Source organism: Thamnophis elegans, chromosome 15 (genome assembly GCF_009769535.1).
Source record: "Thamnophis elegans isolate rThaEle1 chromosome 15, rThaEle1.pri, whole genome shotgun sequence".
Lineage (NCBI taxonomy): Eukaryota > Metazoa > Chordata > Lepidosauria > Squamata > Colubridae > Thamnophis > Thamnophis elegans.
Window position 1 is genome coordinate 2,003,303 of NC_045555.1, and position 12,964 is coordinate 2,016,266.

Sequence of the window (12,964 nt, forward strand, 5' to 3'; positions counted from 1 at the left end):
TACCTACTTCACCTAGCATCTATCTATACCTATCTATCTCACCTATCAATCAATCTTAACTATCATCTACCTCTCACCTAGCATCTATATCTAACTATCTCACCTGTCATCTACTATCAAGGAGCCAAGGTGGCGCAGTGGTTAAATGCAGCACTGCAGGCTACTTCAGCTGACTGCAGTTCTGCAGTTTGGCTGTTCAAATCTCACCGGCTCAGGGTTGACTCAGCCTTCCATCCTTCCGAGGTGGGTAAAATGAGGACCCGGATTGTTGGGGGCGATTGCTGACTCTGTAAACCGCTTAGAGGGGGCTGAAAGCCCTATGAAGCGGTATAGAAGTCTAACTGCTATTGCTATTGCTATTGCTATCTATCTATCTATCTATCTATCTATCTATCTATCTATCTATCTATCTATCTATCTATCTATCTATCTATCTATCTATCTATCTCTATCATCTATCTATCTCTATCTATCTATCTATATCTATCATCTATCTATCTATCTATCTATCTATCTATCTATCTATCTATCTATCATCTATCTATCTATCTATCTATCATCTATCTATCTATCTATCTATCTATCTATCTATCTCTATCTATCATCTATCTATCTATCTATCTATCTATCTATCTATCATCTATCTATCATCTATCTATCTATCATCTATCTATCATCTATCTATCTATCTATCTATCTATCTATCTATCTATCTATCTATCATCTATCTACCTACCTACCTACCTACCTACCTACCTACCTTTATATGTATGTATTTATGTACCTCCTTAATGGCTAAAGCCGTACTTTGCCATAGAGTTCTGAGGAGCAGAGCAGAAGCTTTCCTGGTTCGCACCCGAGTCCCAAGGAGAGTGAGTCTAACCTGAGCCAAGGACCCTGGCCCCTTCCTAATCCAATGTCAGTTGAAGAAGAGCAGGGGGGGGTTACTCACTTCTCGGGGAGAGTCGCTTGTGAGGACATCCATCTCCAATTCGCTCTTCTCCGGCATCGCCCTTGCCAGGGTTTTGCGTGTGGGCGATGAATGAAAAGGCAGGAGAGTTGATTCTGCCCGTTCCGGATCAGCCGCCTCCTATCCGTTAATAGCTTTCTCACTGGACCGTCATAAACCAGGCTGTTTTACTACGGGCATCATAACAGACGTGGTTGCCACGGTCCAGAATCCGCCCCCCATCTCTCCGCCCCCCCCTCCCAGATTGAAAGAGTCTTTGAAAAAAAAAGTCAAGAAAACAGCTGGTGAAAAGTTGGCGAGTTGCAAGTATTTTTAAAAAAAGAGCATTTTGTCACAACATTCTTTTTATTAGTCGTTGTGTAACTTCTAGACTGCCCTGCGGATCCTGTGCTGGCCTTTCAAAGTGTCTTCGCTGTCCCACCTTGCAGGGAGGGCTTTATTTCCATCCATTGGCCCTGGGGGATTGTATGGATCTTTCCTTGAACTTGGGGGGGGAAAAGCCACTTTTAAGAGGAGGGGGTCATGTCTTCCAACCCCCCCCCCTCTTTGCGAGACCCACCCAGGAGTCTCCAAATTCTGGATAATCTGTATCCCTTTTAGGTCTTCTGCTGTTAGCAAAGGGCCCCTTTGTATGTAAACTTATGCTAATTTATTAAAATCTCGGGCCAAGAAAAAGCATCTTCCCCTCATCAATTTAGCAAGTTTACATTTTCTTTGAATTTTAAAGAACCATCTTGGAAAGTCTCAGGCACAATGCCTCTCCATTTGTTTCTCTCGGGCTCATGAGGACTAGAAACCTGTCCTCGCGGGATCCCGAAGCTCCGTTTTGACTCTCGGTAGGTGCCCCCTTCTTCTCTCCCATTCCTACGTATGGAGACCCTCTCTGCCTTCTCTTTACGACGGACAGCAAGCCGTGCTAGCCCCCTCTCCCCCCCCAACAAAACCAGTCGCTCCACAACGCTACCGATGTGAATGTTAATGTTAATGGTGCCGAAACCGTGGTTAACTGACAATCCGGTTTGTCTTAACAAGAAAAAAAAAGGGCTCTAGGATTTTTTTTTTGCCTTAGCAGCAAGAAACTATGCTAGTTTTTGCCCAGATGTGCCCAAAAAAACCTCTGCTAACTGTTATAAAAAGGAATTATTACTGGGGGAGGGGGGGGAGAAATACCCTAAGTGTGCTTTTACAGATCGCATAGGAGGAAAAGGGGTGGTGGGGGAAATATAGTTCGTTGAAAATTTGGCCGCGGGTTCCTGCCCTGTTTCTTCACGCCTTGGATTTTTCTGCGTTTTCCTGCCTGTTTTCTCGCGCCTGGAACCGCTGGCTCAGCTCCCTGGTGAACGCGGAACAGCAAGATTTCTGAAGTTGGCAAAAGAGGGGGGGGAGGAGTTGGGGGAAAAGGAGGTTAAAAGATTCTTTTTCCAATCTTCTCCCCCCTTTAAAAAAACCCATATAACGTTTGGTAGCCTCTGAGAACGTCAGGCAATGGCGCCCAGGGCTTCAAAGCCCATCAAATAAATCTACCGTGTTTTTTGGAGTATAAGATGTGCTTTTCCACCTCCTAAAAGAGGGTGAAAATTTGGGTGCGTCTTATACACCAAATGTACTTCCACCCACGCCTTTGAGCAATTTGCCTCCTTGCAGCAAACAGCCTGTTTCAGTTTCAGCGCAGTTTGATTCGCACAAGCAGTTGGTTGTCGGTTGGATTGGCCTCTCGACCATCAGCTGTTTCAGGCTGCAGGGATGGCCGTTGCCTCTTGCCGCCTCTGCGCGCCCCGTTTCGGCCTCTGAGCACCCTGTTTTCTGCCCATTCTGAGCCCCTCTGCCTGGAATGGGCGGAAAATGGGGCACGTGGAGGCCGAAAACGGGGCGCATGGAGGCGGCAATAGGCCATGGCAGTCAATACCTGCAGCCTGAAACAGCTGATCAGCAGGAGGCTGATCCAACCGACAATCAGCTGCTTGTGCTAATCAGGCTTTGCTGAAATTGAAACTGAAACATGCTGTTTGCTGCAAGGAGGCAAATTGCTGGGAGGAAAGGAAGGTTTTTTTTTCCCTTTTCCTCCCCAAAAGCTAGGTGCATCTTATACTCCGAAAAATACGGTAATTGGAATTGGGAACGGCCAGTGTAGAGAAAAGAAGGACCAGGGGGGACAGGATCGCAGTGTTTAAGTATTTGAGGGGCTGCCCCAAAGAAGAGGGGGGGGGGTTCAACTTATTTTCCAAAGCACCAGAAGGCAGAAAAAAGAAGCAATGGGTGGAAACTAACTTAAGGAGAGCAGCAACCTGGAATTAAGGAGAAATTTTCTCATTATGAGGAACAATTAACCAATGGAACAGCTTGCCACCAGAAGTTGTACATGCTCCACCCCTGGAGATTTTTAAGAAGAGGGTGGGTAGATTACAGATTAAACGGATAGAGATTAAAAATGACCCTTTAGGACAGTGGTTCTCAACTTTCCCAATGCCGCAACTCTTTAATACAGTTCCTCATGTTGTGGTGACCCCCAATCATAAAATCATTTTCGTTGCTACTTCATAACTGTAATTCTGCAATTTTCCGACGGTCTTAGGCGACCCCTGTGAAAGGGTTGTTTGACCCCCAAAGGGGTCGCGGCCCACAGGTTGAGAACCGCTGCTTTAAGAGAACAGATGGAAGGGAGGAAAGGGACAAGACAGATTCACTCTAGAACCACATTACTAATGTTGACAATTGTGGCGAGAAAGGTTGTAAAATGGAGCACAATTTTCGCGTCACTATCTCGCTTAGCAACAAACGTTGAGCTCAATTGCGGTCGTAAGGTGAGGACTACCTGCACGTTATTCAGTTGCTTGGATTCAGGCGTTCTCAGCCGCGTGTTTCCCCCCCTACCCGTGTGGGCTAGCGTGGGAAAAACGGAAGCCAGCTCACCTTCTCCTGTTCGGCCGTGTGGCGGCTCCGCTTGGACAGCTCGATCACGGCCACCAGCATTCCCGAGACGAGGCCCAGCGCCAGGAGGAGGAAAATCCCCCCCAGAGTTTGGGGCTTCAGAGGACTCCATTTGTCGTGGTCTTCGTGGGAACAGCTGCTCTCCCACCATTTGCTGCGGAGGTAGTCCAGGTCTCCGGATTCGCCGAGTTTCAGGATGGCCACGGAGAGTAAGCTGGTCCAAGGAGATCCTGAGAGAAAGAGAGACAGACAGAGAGAGAGAAAGAGAGACAGAGAGAGAAAGAAAGAGAAGGAAACAGAGAAAGAGAAAGACAGAGAAAGAAAGAAGAAAGAGATACACACAGAGAAAGACACAGACACACGAGACAAAGAGAGAAAGAGAGACAGAAAGACACAGAAACAGAGACACAGAGAAACAGAGACAGAAAGAGAGACACAGAGAAAGATAGAAAGAGACACAGAAAGAGAGACAGAGAGACAGACACACAAAGAAAAAGAGAAAAAGAGACAGAAAGAGAGAGAGACAAAGAGAGACCAATGTAATGGGCCTTTTTTGGTGGGGGGGGGGAGATTGAACTTCAGAATAGACCTTCTGGAGATGATGGTGGGAGACCCTGGATTATGCGTTCACACAAGGTGTCTACTGCAGGGAAGTCGAGGAATTCCAGAAGCAAAGGAGCGAGGCAAGGAATCCAGAAAAGTTCAAAGCACTCAACCCTCCAGGAATCCAGCCTTTGTTCCCAGCAAATGCCCCTCCCCACAGGGTCTCCTTAAGCCTCAGTCCCCAGGTATGCCTTGTGAGGAGGGGCAGGACGCTCTCCTCCCAAGTAGCCTGCTCAGTCTGCGCTGTTCTCACCTTCTCTCCACTCTCCGTGCTCTTGGATCAGGAGGTGGTGGTCCTTGCTCCTCTCTCTCTCGTTCACTGCTTAGTCTCTCTTGGTCATCCTGCCCCCCCTTCCTCCCCACCCACAAGCCATCCCAGCTCAATTAGAGGGTGTCATGGGTGTGTGTGACTCCCCCCTCCACTCACTATCTCCTTACCTTTCGGGGTCGCGATGCCAAAACCTCGGCCGCCCAGAACCTCCGGGGACCGGAGGAGGTTGCAGTGCTGGGCCACGGCGAGATCTTGCGAAATGGATTCTCCGATGAAGGCGTAATTGGAATCCAGCACTCGCTGAATGCCTTCCTGGTAAGTCTTGGTCAGAACGGATTCCTTCTTCATCATGGACTCGTAGACCAGCTGCTGGACGGGGCTTTTGGAATTCTGTGGGCCCAAGCAGAAGGGCGGACAGTGGTTAGGATTTGCAGGCTGGCAAATCAAAGGTTGACTCGGCCTTCCATCCTTCCGAGGTCGGTAAAATGAGGACCCAGATTGTTGGGAGAAAAAGATTGACTCTAAACCGCTTAGAGAGAGTTGTAAAGCACTGTGAAGCGGTATGTAAGTGGTATATAAGTGCATATCTTTCTATCTATCATCTATCTCCCTCTATCATCTATTTATCTCTTGTCTATCTCTACCTACCTACCTACCTCTCTCATCTCTCTCTTATCTCTATCTCTTTATCTATCTATCTATCTATCTATCTATCTATCTATCTATCTATCATCTATAACTCCTATCTATCTATCTATCTATCTATCTATCTATCTATCTCTATCTATCTATCTATCTATCTCTATCTATCTATCTATCTATCTATCTATCTATCTATCTATCTATCTATCTATCTATCTATCTATCATCTATAACTCCTATCTATCTATCATCTATCATCTATCTATCATTATCTATCTATCTCCCTCTCTATCATCTATTTATCCTTGTCTATCTATCTCTATCTCTCTACCTACCTACCTCTCTCTCTCTCATCTCTCTCTTATCTCTATCTCTTTATCTATCTATCATCTATCTATCATCTATAACTCCTATCTATCTACTATCTTATCTATCTATCTATCTATCTATCTATCTATCTATCTATCTATCTATCATCTATCTACGGAACTTATCCCTCTCTCATCTTTTTATCTCTTATCTGTCTACCTATCTACCTCTATCTCTATCTATCATCTCTCTCTAATCTCTCTCTCTGTATCTACCTACCCACCTATCGCTCTCTCTATCACCTATTTAGCTCTTATCTATCTATCTATCTCTACTTCTCTACCTACCTACCTCTCTCTATCTCTATCATCTTTCATCTCTCTCTCTCTCTGTATCTACCTACCTACCTATCTCTCTCTCTCTATCATTTATTTATTTCTTATCTATCTACCTCTCTCTCCCTCTTCCTATCTCTTTCCCTCCCTCCCTCCCTCCCCTGGTGGCCCCTTTTCCACACCAAACCTATTGTCAGCGAGGGAGTGTGAGTGGGGGGGGGGGTATCATTTTTTGCTTTTTATTATGTTTTTTAAAAACCCTATGCTGTGTTTTTATTGTTTGCAAGCCCCCTAGACTCCCTGAGAGCGAGTGGGCGTCTATATAACTTTCCTAAATAAATAAACCAGGTGTGATTTAATCTGCATCAACTCCCGGCATTCCCAGGGAGCCATGGCGCTGGCTGGGGAATTCTGGGGTGCTCAGCGCAGGACGAGGGCGCTGAAGCCTTGGGAGAAATCCCGAGAGGCTGAAAAAAATCCACGTTTTTTTCCGGTGCTTGGAGAACCCCACGGCCGAAAGAGCAGCTCGCTCGTCCGGGCACAGGGGGATCCAACGGGCTCACCTTGAAATATTGGAGCGTGGAGGAGTCTTCCATGGTCCCGAATTCCAGCTGCCTCTGCTTCACCAGGTCCTCGAAGTTCTGGATGGAGATGTGGTTCGCGGCCGACTCCAGAACGAAGCTGAAGCCGGCGATGTAGGCCGCCAGCACCACGATGCCAAACAGCCACCAGATGGCAGAGATGACCCGTATGGAAAGTGACCTGGGCTGAGGGATGCTGCCTGCACGGGAGGGCAAGGAAGGAAGGGGGGGAATTCAGAGCGGTTTTGGTTGTCTGAGAAACGCCAGGAGGGCGGAGACGTTAGGAGCTCACGTCAGGCTGCAAAGGTGAGGTTCGGGCCACGGCTGGGTTGTTTTCTTTGCAGGCGTTTCATGGCCCAACTAGGTAACATCATCAGTGCTAGGAGGAGAAGGGGAGGAAGAGGAGGAGGAGGAGGAGGAGAGGGGGAGGAGGAGGAGGAGGAGGAGGAAGAGGAGGAGGAGGAGGAGAACAACTGTGGGCTCCCTGGTGCTCTCTAAGCTTGGTGGTTTCCTTGCAGGCGTTTCATGGCCCAACTAGGTAACATCATCAGTGCTAGTGATGACGTTACTTAATTTGGGTAATGAGACGTCGGCAAGAAAACAAGCGAGCTCAAGAGACCACCAAGGACCCCGCAGTCCTCCTCTTCCTCCTCATCCCTTTCTGAAGAAGGGCATACGTCAGTTTTCCTCCCCAGGGCTGCCGTAATTTGGAACAATCACTAAATGAAAAATGTGTAAGTCAAGGACTACTTTTTGGTGACTTTCTTCAAACTGTACCCAAAAGATAGAAAACTGTCCAACTCTACCAATCTTCCCAATTCTTTGCTATTTCAAAGAAGAGAGGGGGGAAAAACATATGAATGCAATTAGTTGCAATTCTATAGAAACAGTGCGTGCTCTGGGTCCACTTAATTTTGAGAAATAGTAAGAATAATAATCATTAATGATATAGTAATAATAATAGTAATCATCATCATCATCATAAACATCTATAAACTGTTAAGGTAACGTGGGAAACTATTGATCACATACTCAGTTGCTGTAAAAAAATCGCACAGACTGATTATAAATTGCGGCACAATTCAGTAGCACAAATGATCCATTGGAATTTGTGCAAAAATTATAATATTAAAACAGCAACAAACTGGTGGGAACATCAGCCTGAAAAAGTCACCGAAAATCAGATGGTCAAGATCTTGTGGGATTTCCGTATACAAACCGACAAAATACTGGCGCATAATACACCAGACATCACACTGGTTGAGAAAAATAAGGTCACAATCATAGACATCGCAATACCAGGTGATAGCAGGGTCGCCGAGAAGGAACACGAAAAAATCGCAAGATACCAGGACTTAAAAATAGAAATTCAACGACTATGGCACAAACCAGCAGTGGTAATTCCAGTGGTAATTGGCACACTAGGTGCTATTCCAAAAGCACTGGAATTACATTTAAAAGAGTTAAAAATTGACAAAATCGCCATCAGTCAAATGCAAAAAGCCGCACTGCTTGGATCTGCACGCATATTACGAAAATACGTTACGACGTCCTAGGCCCCTGGGTGGGGCCCGACTAGCAACCAATGCCAAATCCGGCGAAACAACTGGCCGCTGTGATACAATTGTATAATAATAATAATAATAGTTTTCTCCCATCCCATCATCCCCAAGACTAGCAGGGTTTAAAAGAGTCCCACAAGACAAGCACAACTCCTGGTTGCTTCCCCTCTTGTGATCTCCTAGTGGCCTCCTTTTCCAAATCCAAAACAAATCCAACCCGTGTTTAGTTTTTGGAGATCAGCCGAGGCCGGCTAACAGCTGCCTCGGCTGGGCTGAAAGGAGCAATAATTCAGACATTGAAATGAAGTCACAGTCTCCCATTTTGGGGCCTACCTTGCAGGGTGAGCGCTCCGGCACTGAACCACAGGCTATTCAGGAAGGTGAAATCGTTCTCTCGGTTTCCGCTCCATTCTGAAGGGCTCATTCTGCAAAGAAGCATAGCAAAGACCCTGGTGCTTTCTGCTGGAGGCCGGGGATATAGGTCTGGGGTTCCTCAAATCGAGCCCTTTGTACATGCTCAGGAAAACAGGTTAAACCGAGGCACAAGCAACCCAAGACGTGTTCTGACCGAGGCTTCCCAAGAGCCCGAAGCAAACTCCCTGTTGTCCCGGCAAAAACCCCTTTTATTAATTTCCTGTGAATTCTGCTCCTTCACATCCAGCAAAGTCTTTCAAGGGAGGATTTGCGGTCACAGACCTTATCTGGCTTGGAGAGCTGCCAGGATGATCTCTGCAGAACTTGGCAAGGAGTCTCAGAGAATCACGAACCAATTAAGTGAACTAATGATCTGCAAACTCCACTCCCCTTTTGCTCCTCTTTTATTTCCTCCGGGAGGGGCCATACATCGTCCACCTGTGGCCTTACTCCCAAGACGACCCCTGTTCTTTAGCTCTTCCCTTCCCCTGGCCACTCTGCGCATGTGCACACTGGGAACAGGCTCCAGCTGTTCTTCTGCCTCACTGACATCTGACTCCGAAGGCAGCTGATAACTGTCAGACGGCCCTGGCCCCCTCTCTGCCTCCGACACCGAGCCCTCGTCCAAGCCTTCCCAGACTCCAGGACTGGCCCAGGTTCCTCCCCAACCTCCTCACTGCCCGAATCTACTACCAGCTCCATTGTTGGTCCACAACACTGTGGGTTGGACTAGATGACCTCTAAGGTCCCTTCCAGCCCTATGATTCTATCATTTCCTGCTGTGGGGCTTAGGAAATAAACAGCCTGGGATCTCCCCATTTCTCATTCTGACTGACACTTACTAATGGTTTGCTCTCTCTCTCTCTGTGCTTCTCATTGATAAATTACCATATTTTTCAGAGTATTAAACGCACCTTTTTCTCCCCAAAAAAGGGTGAAAATCTGGGTGCGCCTTACACACTGAATACAGCATTTTGGGCCTCCCGAAACCCTGCCCCCCTTCACCAAAATGGCTGTGCATAGCCTTTAGGAGGCTTATAGGGTGCTCCTGGGGGCTGGGGAGGGCAGTTTTTTGCTCATTCCCCCCAACCCCCAGGAGCCCTTTACAAGCCTCCTAAAGGCTATACAGGCCCTCTTTTTTTGATACATTTTTTTTTTTCATTTTTGGGAAGTCTGGAGAGTGCAAAAACTTTTCTTAAAAAAATTCACCTCTTGGTGCGTCTTATACTCCAAAAATACGGTATTTGAGAACACGGCCCCCTTTTGCGACCAAAGTCAATGGGGAAGCAGGATTTGCTTAACAACCGTGTGACTGGTTTAGGAACTGCAGGGATTCGCTTAACAAACGGGGGTGAGAAAAGTCGTAAAACGGGGCAGAACTCACAACGGATTTCTCACTCAACAACTACAGATTTTGGGGTCGTACGGTGCACCTGTATTCTATTCTCATGCTCCCATGAATCTGATCGCATTTCCGGGTCTCCCGCCTGCCCTCCAAATTTGGCGAAGGAATCGTCTGGCTCCTGGCCAGTCTGGGGGGGAAGGGGCTTTGAAATCGCCTCTTTTTCAACTGCGGGAGGCGGGTGCGGGTTACTCACCTTCCAGCCAAGAAGAGACACAGACTGGAGAGCAGGTAAGCCAAGAGGATGCCAATCCAGGTTTCCTTGGTGAAGGGGGTCAGGAAGTGGAAGAGGGAGGCATCTTCCAAGGCAGCTTCCTTCTCGAGCAGGATGCCGATGCCGGTGTGCAGGAACGGCTGGGTGAAGTCCACCGCGTCTTCTCGGACCGACGTGATGGTCAAGGGAGCTACGGCCAGGTCAGCTTCCTGGGAGGAGAAGAAGAAGAAGGGGAGGTTAGGGTTGAAGGTTGGGGAGTATCCTGGGGGTTCGATCCTAGGTAGAGGCTGATATTTCTCTCTCTCTCTCGGGTACAATGAGAATATATCGGCTGAACAAAAAAAACCCCGCTCTGGTGACAGGAAAGGCATCCGGCCAATAAACACTCAGCTCCATTCAGTTGCCCCGAAGCAAGGAATTACGGGGTCGTTAAAAAGAAGGGAAAAAAGATAGAAGGGAGAAACCTCGGTAGAGGGGAAGGAAGAAGGCCTTGGCAGAAGAAGGGGAGGGGTGAAGCCTAGAAGCCGAAGGGGGCGAAACGTTTGTGAGCCCCAAAATTGCAAGGTAACACTCAGAAGTGGTTCAGGTAGGACACCTGCCTGATTCACTGGAGCGAAAGGAGGGGAGGAAGATTTGCAAGATCTTTTTGGGGGGGGAGGGGTTACAGGTAGTCCTCGATTTACAGCAGTGACCGTTCAAAGTTACAACGGCACTGAAAACAGGGACATCAGGCCCTTTTTCCACACTTACGACCGGCGCAGCATTCACATTCACAAGCTCGGCAACTGACTCATATTTATGACAGTCCCAGCATCCCGGAGTCACGCAATCCCTGTTGGCGACCTTCCAACCAGCCAATTGGGGGAAGCCCGGTTCATTTAACAACCAGGTCATTTCCTTAACCACTGCAGCGATTCGCTTAACAACCAGGTCATTTCCTTAACCACTGCAGTGATTCGCTTAACAATTGTGGGCTGTAAAAACGGGGCAAAGCTCACTTAATGTCTCTCTTAGCAACATAAATCCCTTTTTATCGGTCCCATTGAGACTTTGATTGGTCACTAAATGAACTCTTGTTTAGCCGACATCCGCCTGTGGGTTTCTCCCCCCACCCCCACAGCCCAGGAATCCTGGCTATCTATATTAGCCCAGGATTTTGGCTTCATATAATGGCTATCTAAAAAGGGACGCGGTGGCTCAGTGGTGGAGACGCTGAACTTGTCGATCAGAAAGGTTGGCAGTTGGGCAGTTTGAATCCCCAGCGCCGCGTAACGGAGGGAGCTCCCGTGACTTGTCCCGGCTTCTGCCAACCTAGCAGTTCGAAAGCAGGTAAAAAAATGCAAGTAGAAAAATAGGAACCACCTTTGGTGGGAAGGGAACAGCGTTCCGTGCGGCTTTGGGAGTTGAGTCATGCCGGCCACATGACCACGGAGACATCTTTGGACAGCGCTGGCTCTTTGGCTTTGAAACGGAGATGAGCACCGCCCCCTGGAGTCGGGAACCACTAGCACATATGTGCGAGGGGAACCTTTACCTTATCTATCTTAACTATATCGTTTGGGAAACTGGTTGTGCGAATGTCACCTTCTCTTGACACGCATATGGTGTGTGTGTGTGTGTGTGTGTGTGTGTGTCGCAGTTTGAAGAGCACCTCTTCCAAAAAAAGCTCACCTTCCTCACGACTTCTCCGATCATGCCCGACCAACTCCCGTTGGAATTGAGACGCCCGTATTTGCCATCCTTCACGATGCTGACTTTGTACTTGAAATGAAGCATTTCCGACAGCTTCTGCAACAGGTCGATGCAGTAGCCTTCCAACTCGGGGCCCTTAACCATCACGTAGGGGTCTTCCTAGGGGGGATCAAAGCAAAGGAAATATTTCTTCCTCACCAGCCCTGTCACGAGTTCCAAGGAATACACCCATAGCCAACATGAACTCTGAGGGAAGTCAATCTCTCCAAGAACAATTCGATTGGATCTACCGCATCGGCACAGTTCTGGTGAAAACCGACTCTGAAGGTTCCCGCCGTTTTCACCTCATTAAAAGTTAAAAGTTTCCGCCCCTTTTTCCGAATAATTAACCACAAGGTCCAATCAAGGCGCTGTCTGGTTGCCCGGCAACGTCGCTCCTCCTCTCTTCAGCCACCTGTGGGAATGACCTTGGTTCTCAGGAGAAACTATTCTGCTTCGGCTACAAAACCCCAACTATCTCTAGTCCTCCCTCTTCCCTAATTTTTCAGCGCCAGTGTGGCAATGCCGAAGCCTCCGAAATGCTTTGGTCGGGCCAGCTTCAGAGTTGACCCAGCCCCTTCCATCGCCTGGATCAGCCTGTCGCAACTGGAGTTCCTTTAGAGTGGTGCGGCGGCCTAGAGGTGGCACACTCGCCTCACAGTCAGCAGGCTGTGAGTTTGATCCTAGGTAGAAGCAGATATTTATCTCTCTGAGCACATTGAGAATATATCTGCTGAACAAAACTCCGCACTGGTGACAGGAAAGGCATCTGGCCATTCAACATTCAGCTCCATTCAGTTTCCCAGACTCCACCCTGCAAGGGAATATGGGGCTATTAAATGAGGATGATGATCCATCACTCAGGTGCGAAAAGTGATGCCCCACCCCTGTCTCCCCCCCCATCCCCATGGAGGATTTTATGGATATTTCTGAACTTCCCTTCTACGTCATGTTTGATGCACCGTTGGAGCCATCAAAAGCGTTTTGACTCCCCTAAAAAAC

At 47.9% G+C, this 12,964-nt stretch overlaps 1 protein-coding gene across 1 annotated transcript in view; it reads right to left on the minus strand.

The window, feature by feature from the left end:
- Positions 1-2,236: 2,236 nt before the first annotated feature.
- Positions 2,237-12,964, minus strand: part of LOC116518667 (probable glutamate receptor) — a 31,334-nt gene continuing 20,606 nt past the window's right edge. The window contains exons 3-9 of the mRNA XM_032232182.1: positions 11,903-12,082; positions 10,214-10,440; positions 8,535-8,626; positions 6,622-6,839; positions 4,940-5,162; positions 3,881-4,128; positions 2,237-2,329 (exon numbers count right to left, since the gene is read on the minus strand). Of these exons, the coding sequence (XP_032088073.1) occupies positions 2,237-2,329; positions 3,881-4,128; positions 4,940-5,162; positions 6,622-6,839; positions 8,535-8,626; positions 10,214-10,440; positions 11,903-12,082 (1,281 nt within the window). The remainder of the gene's footprint in view (positions 2,330-3,880; positions 4,129-4,939; positions 5,163-6,621; positions 6,840-8,534; positions 8,627-10,213; positions 10,441-11,902; positions 12,083-12,964) is intronic.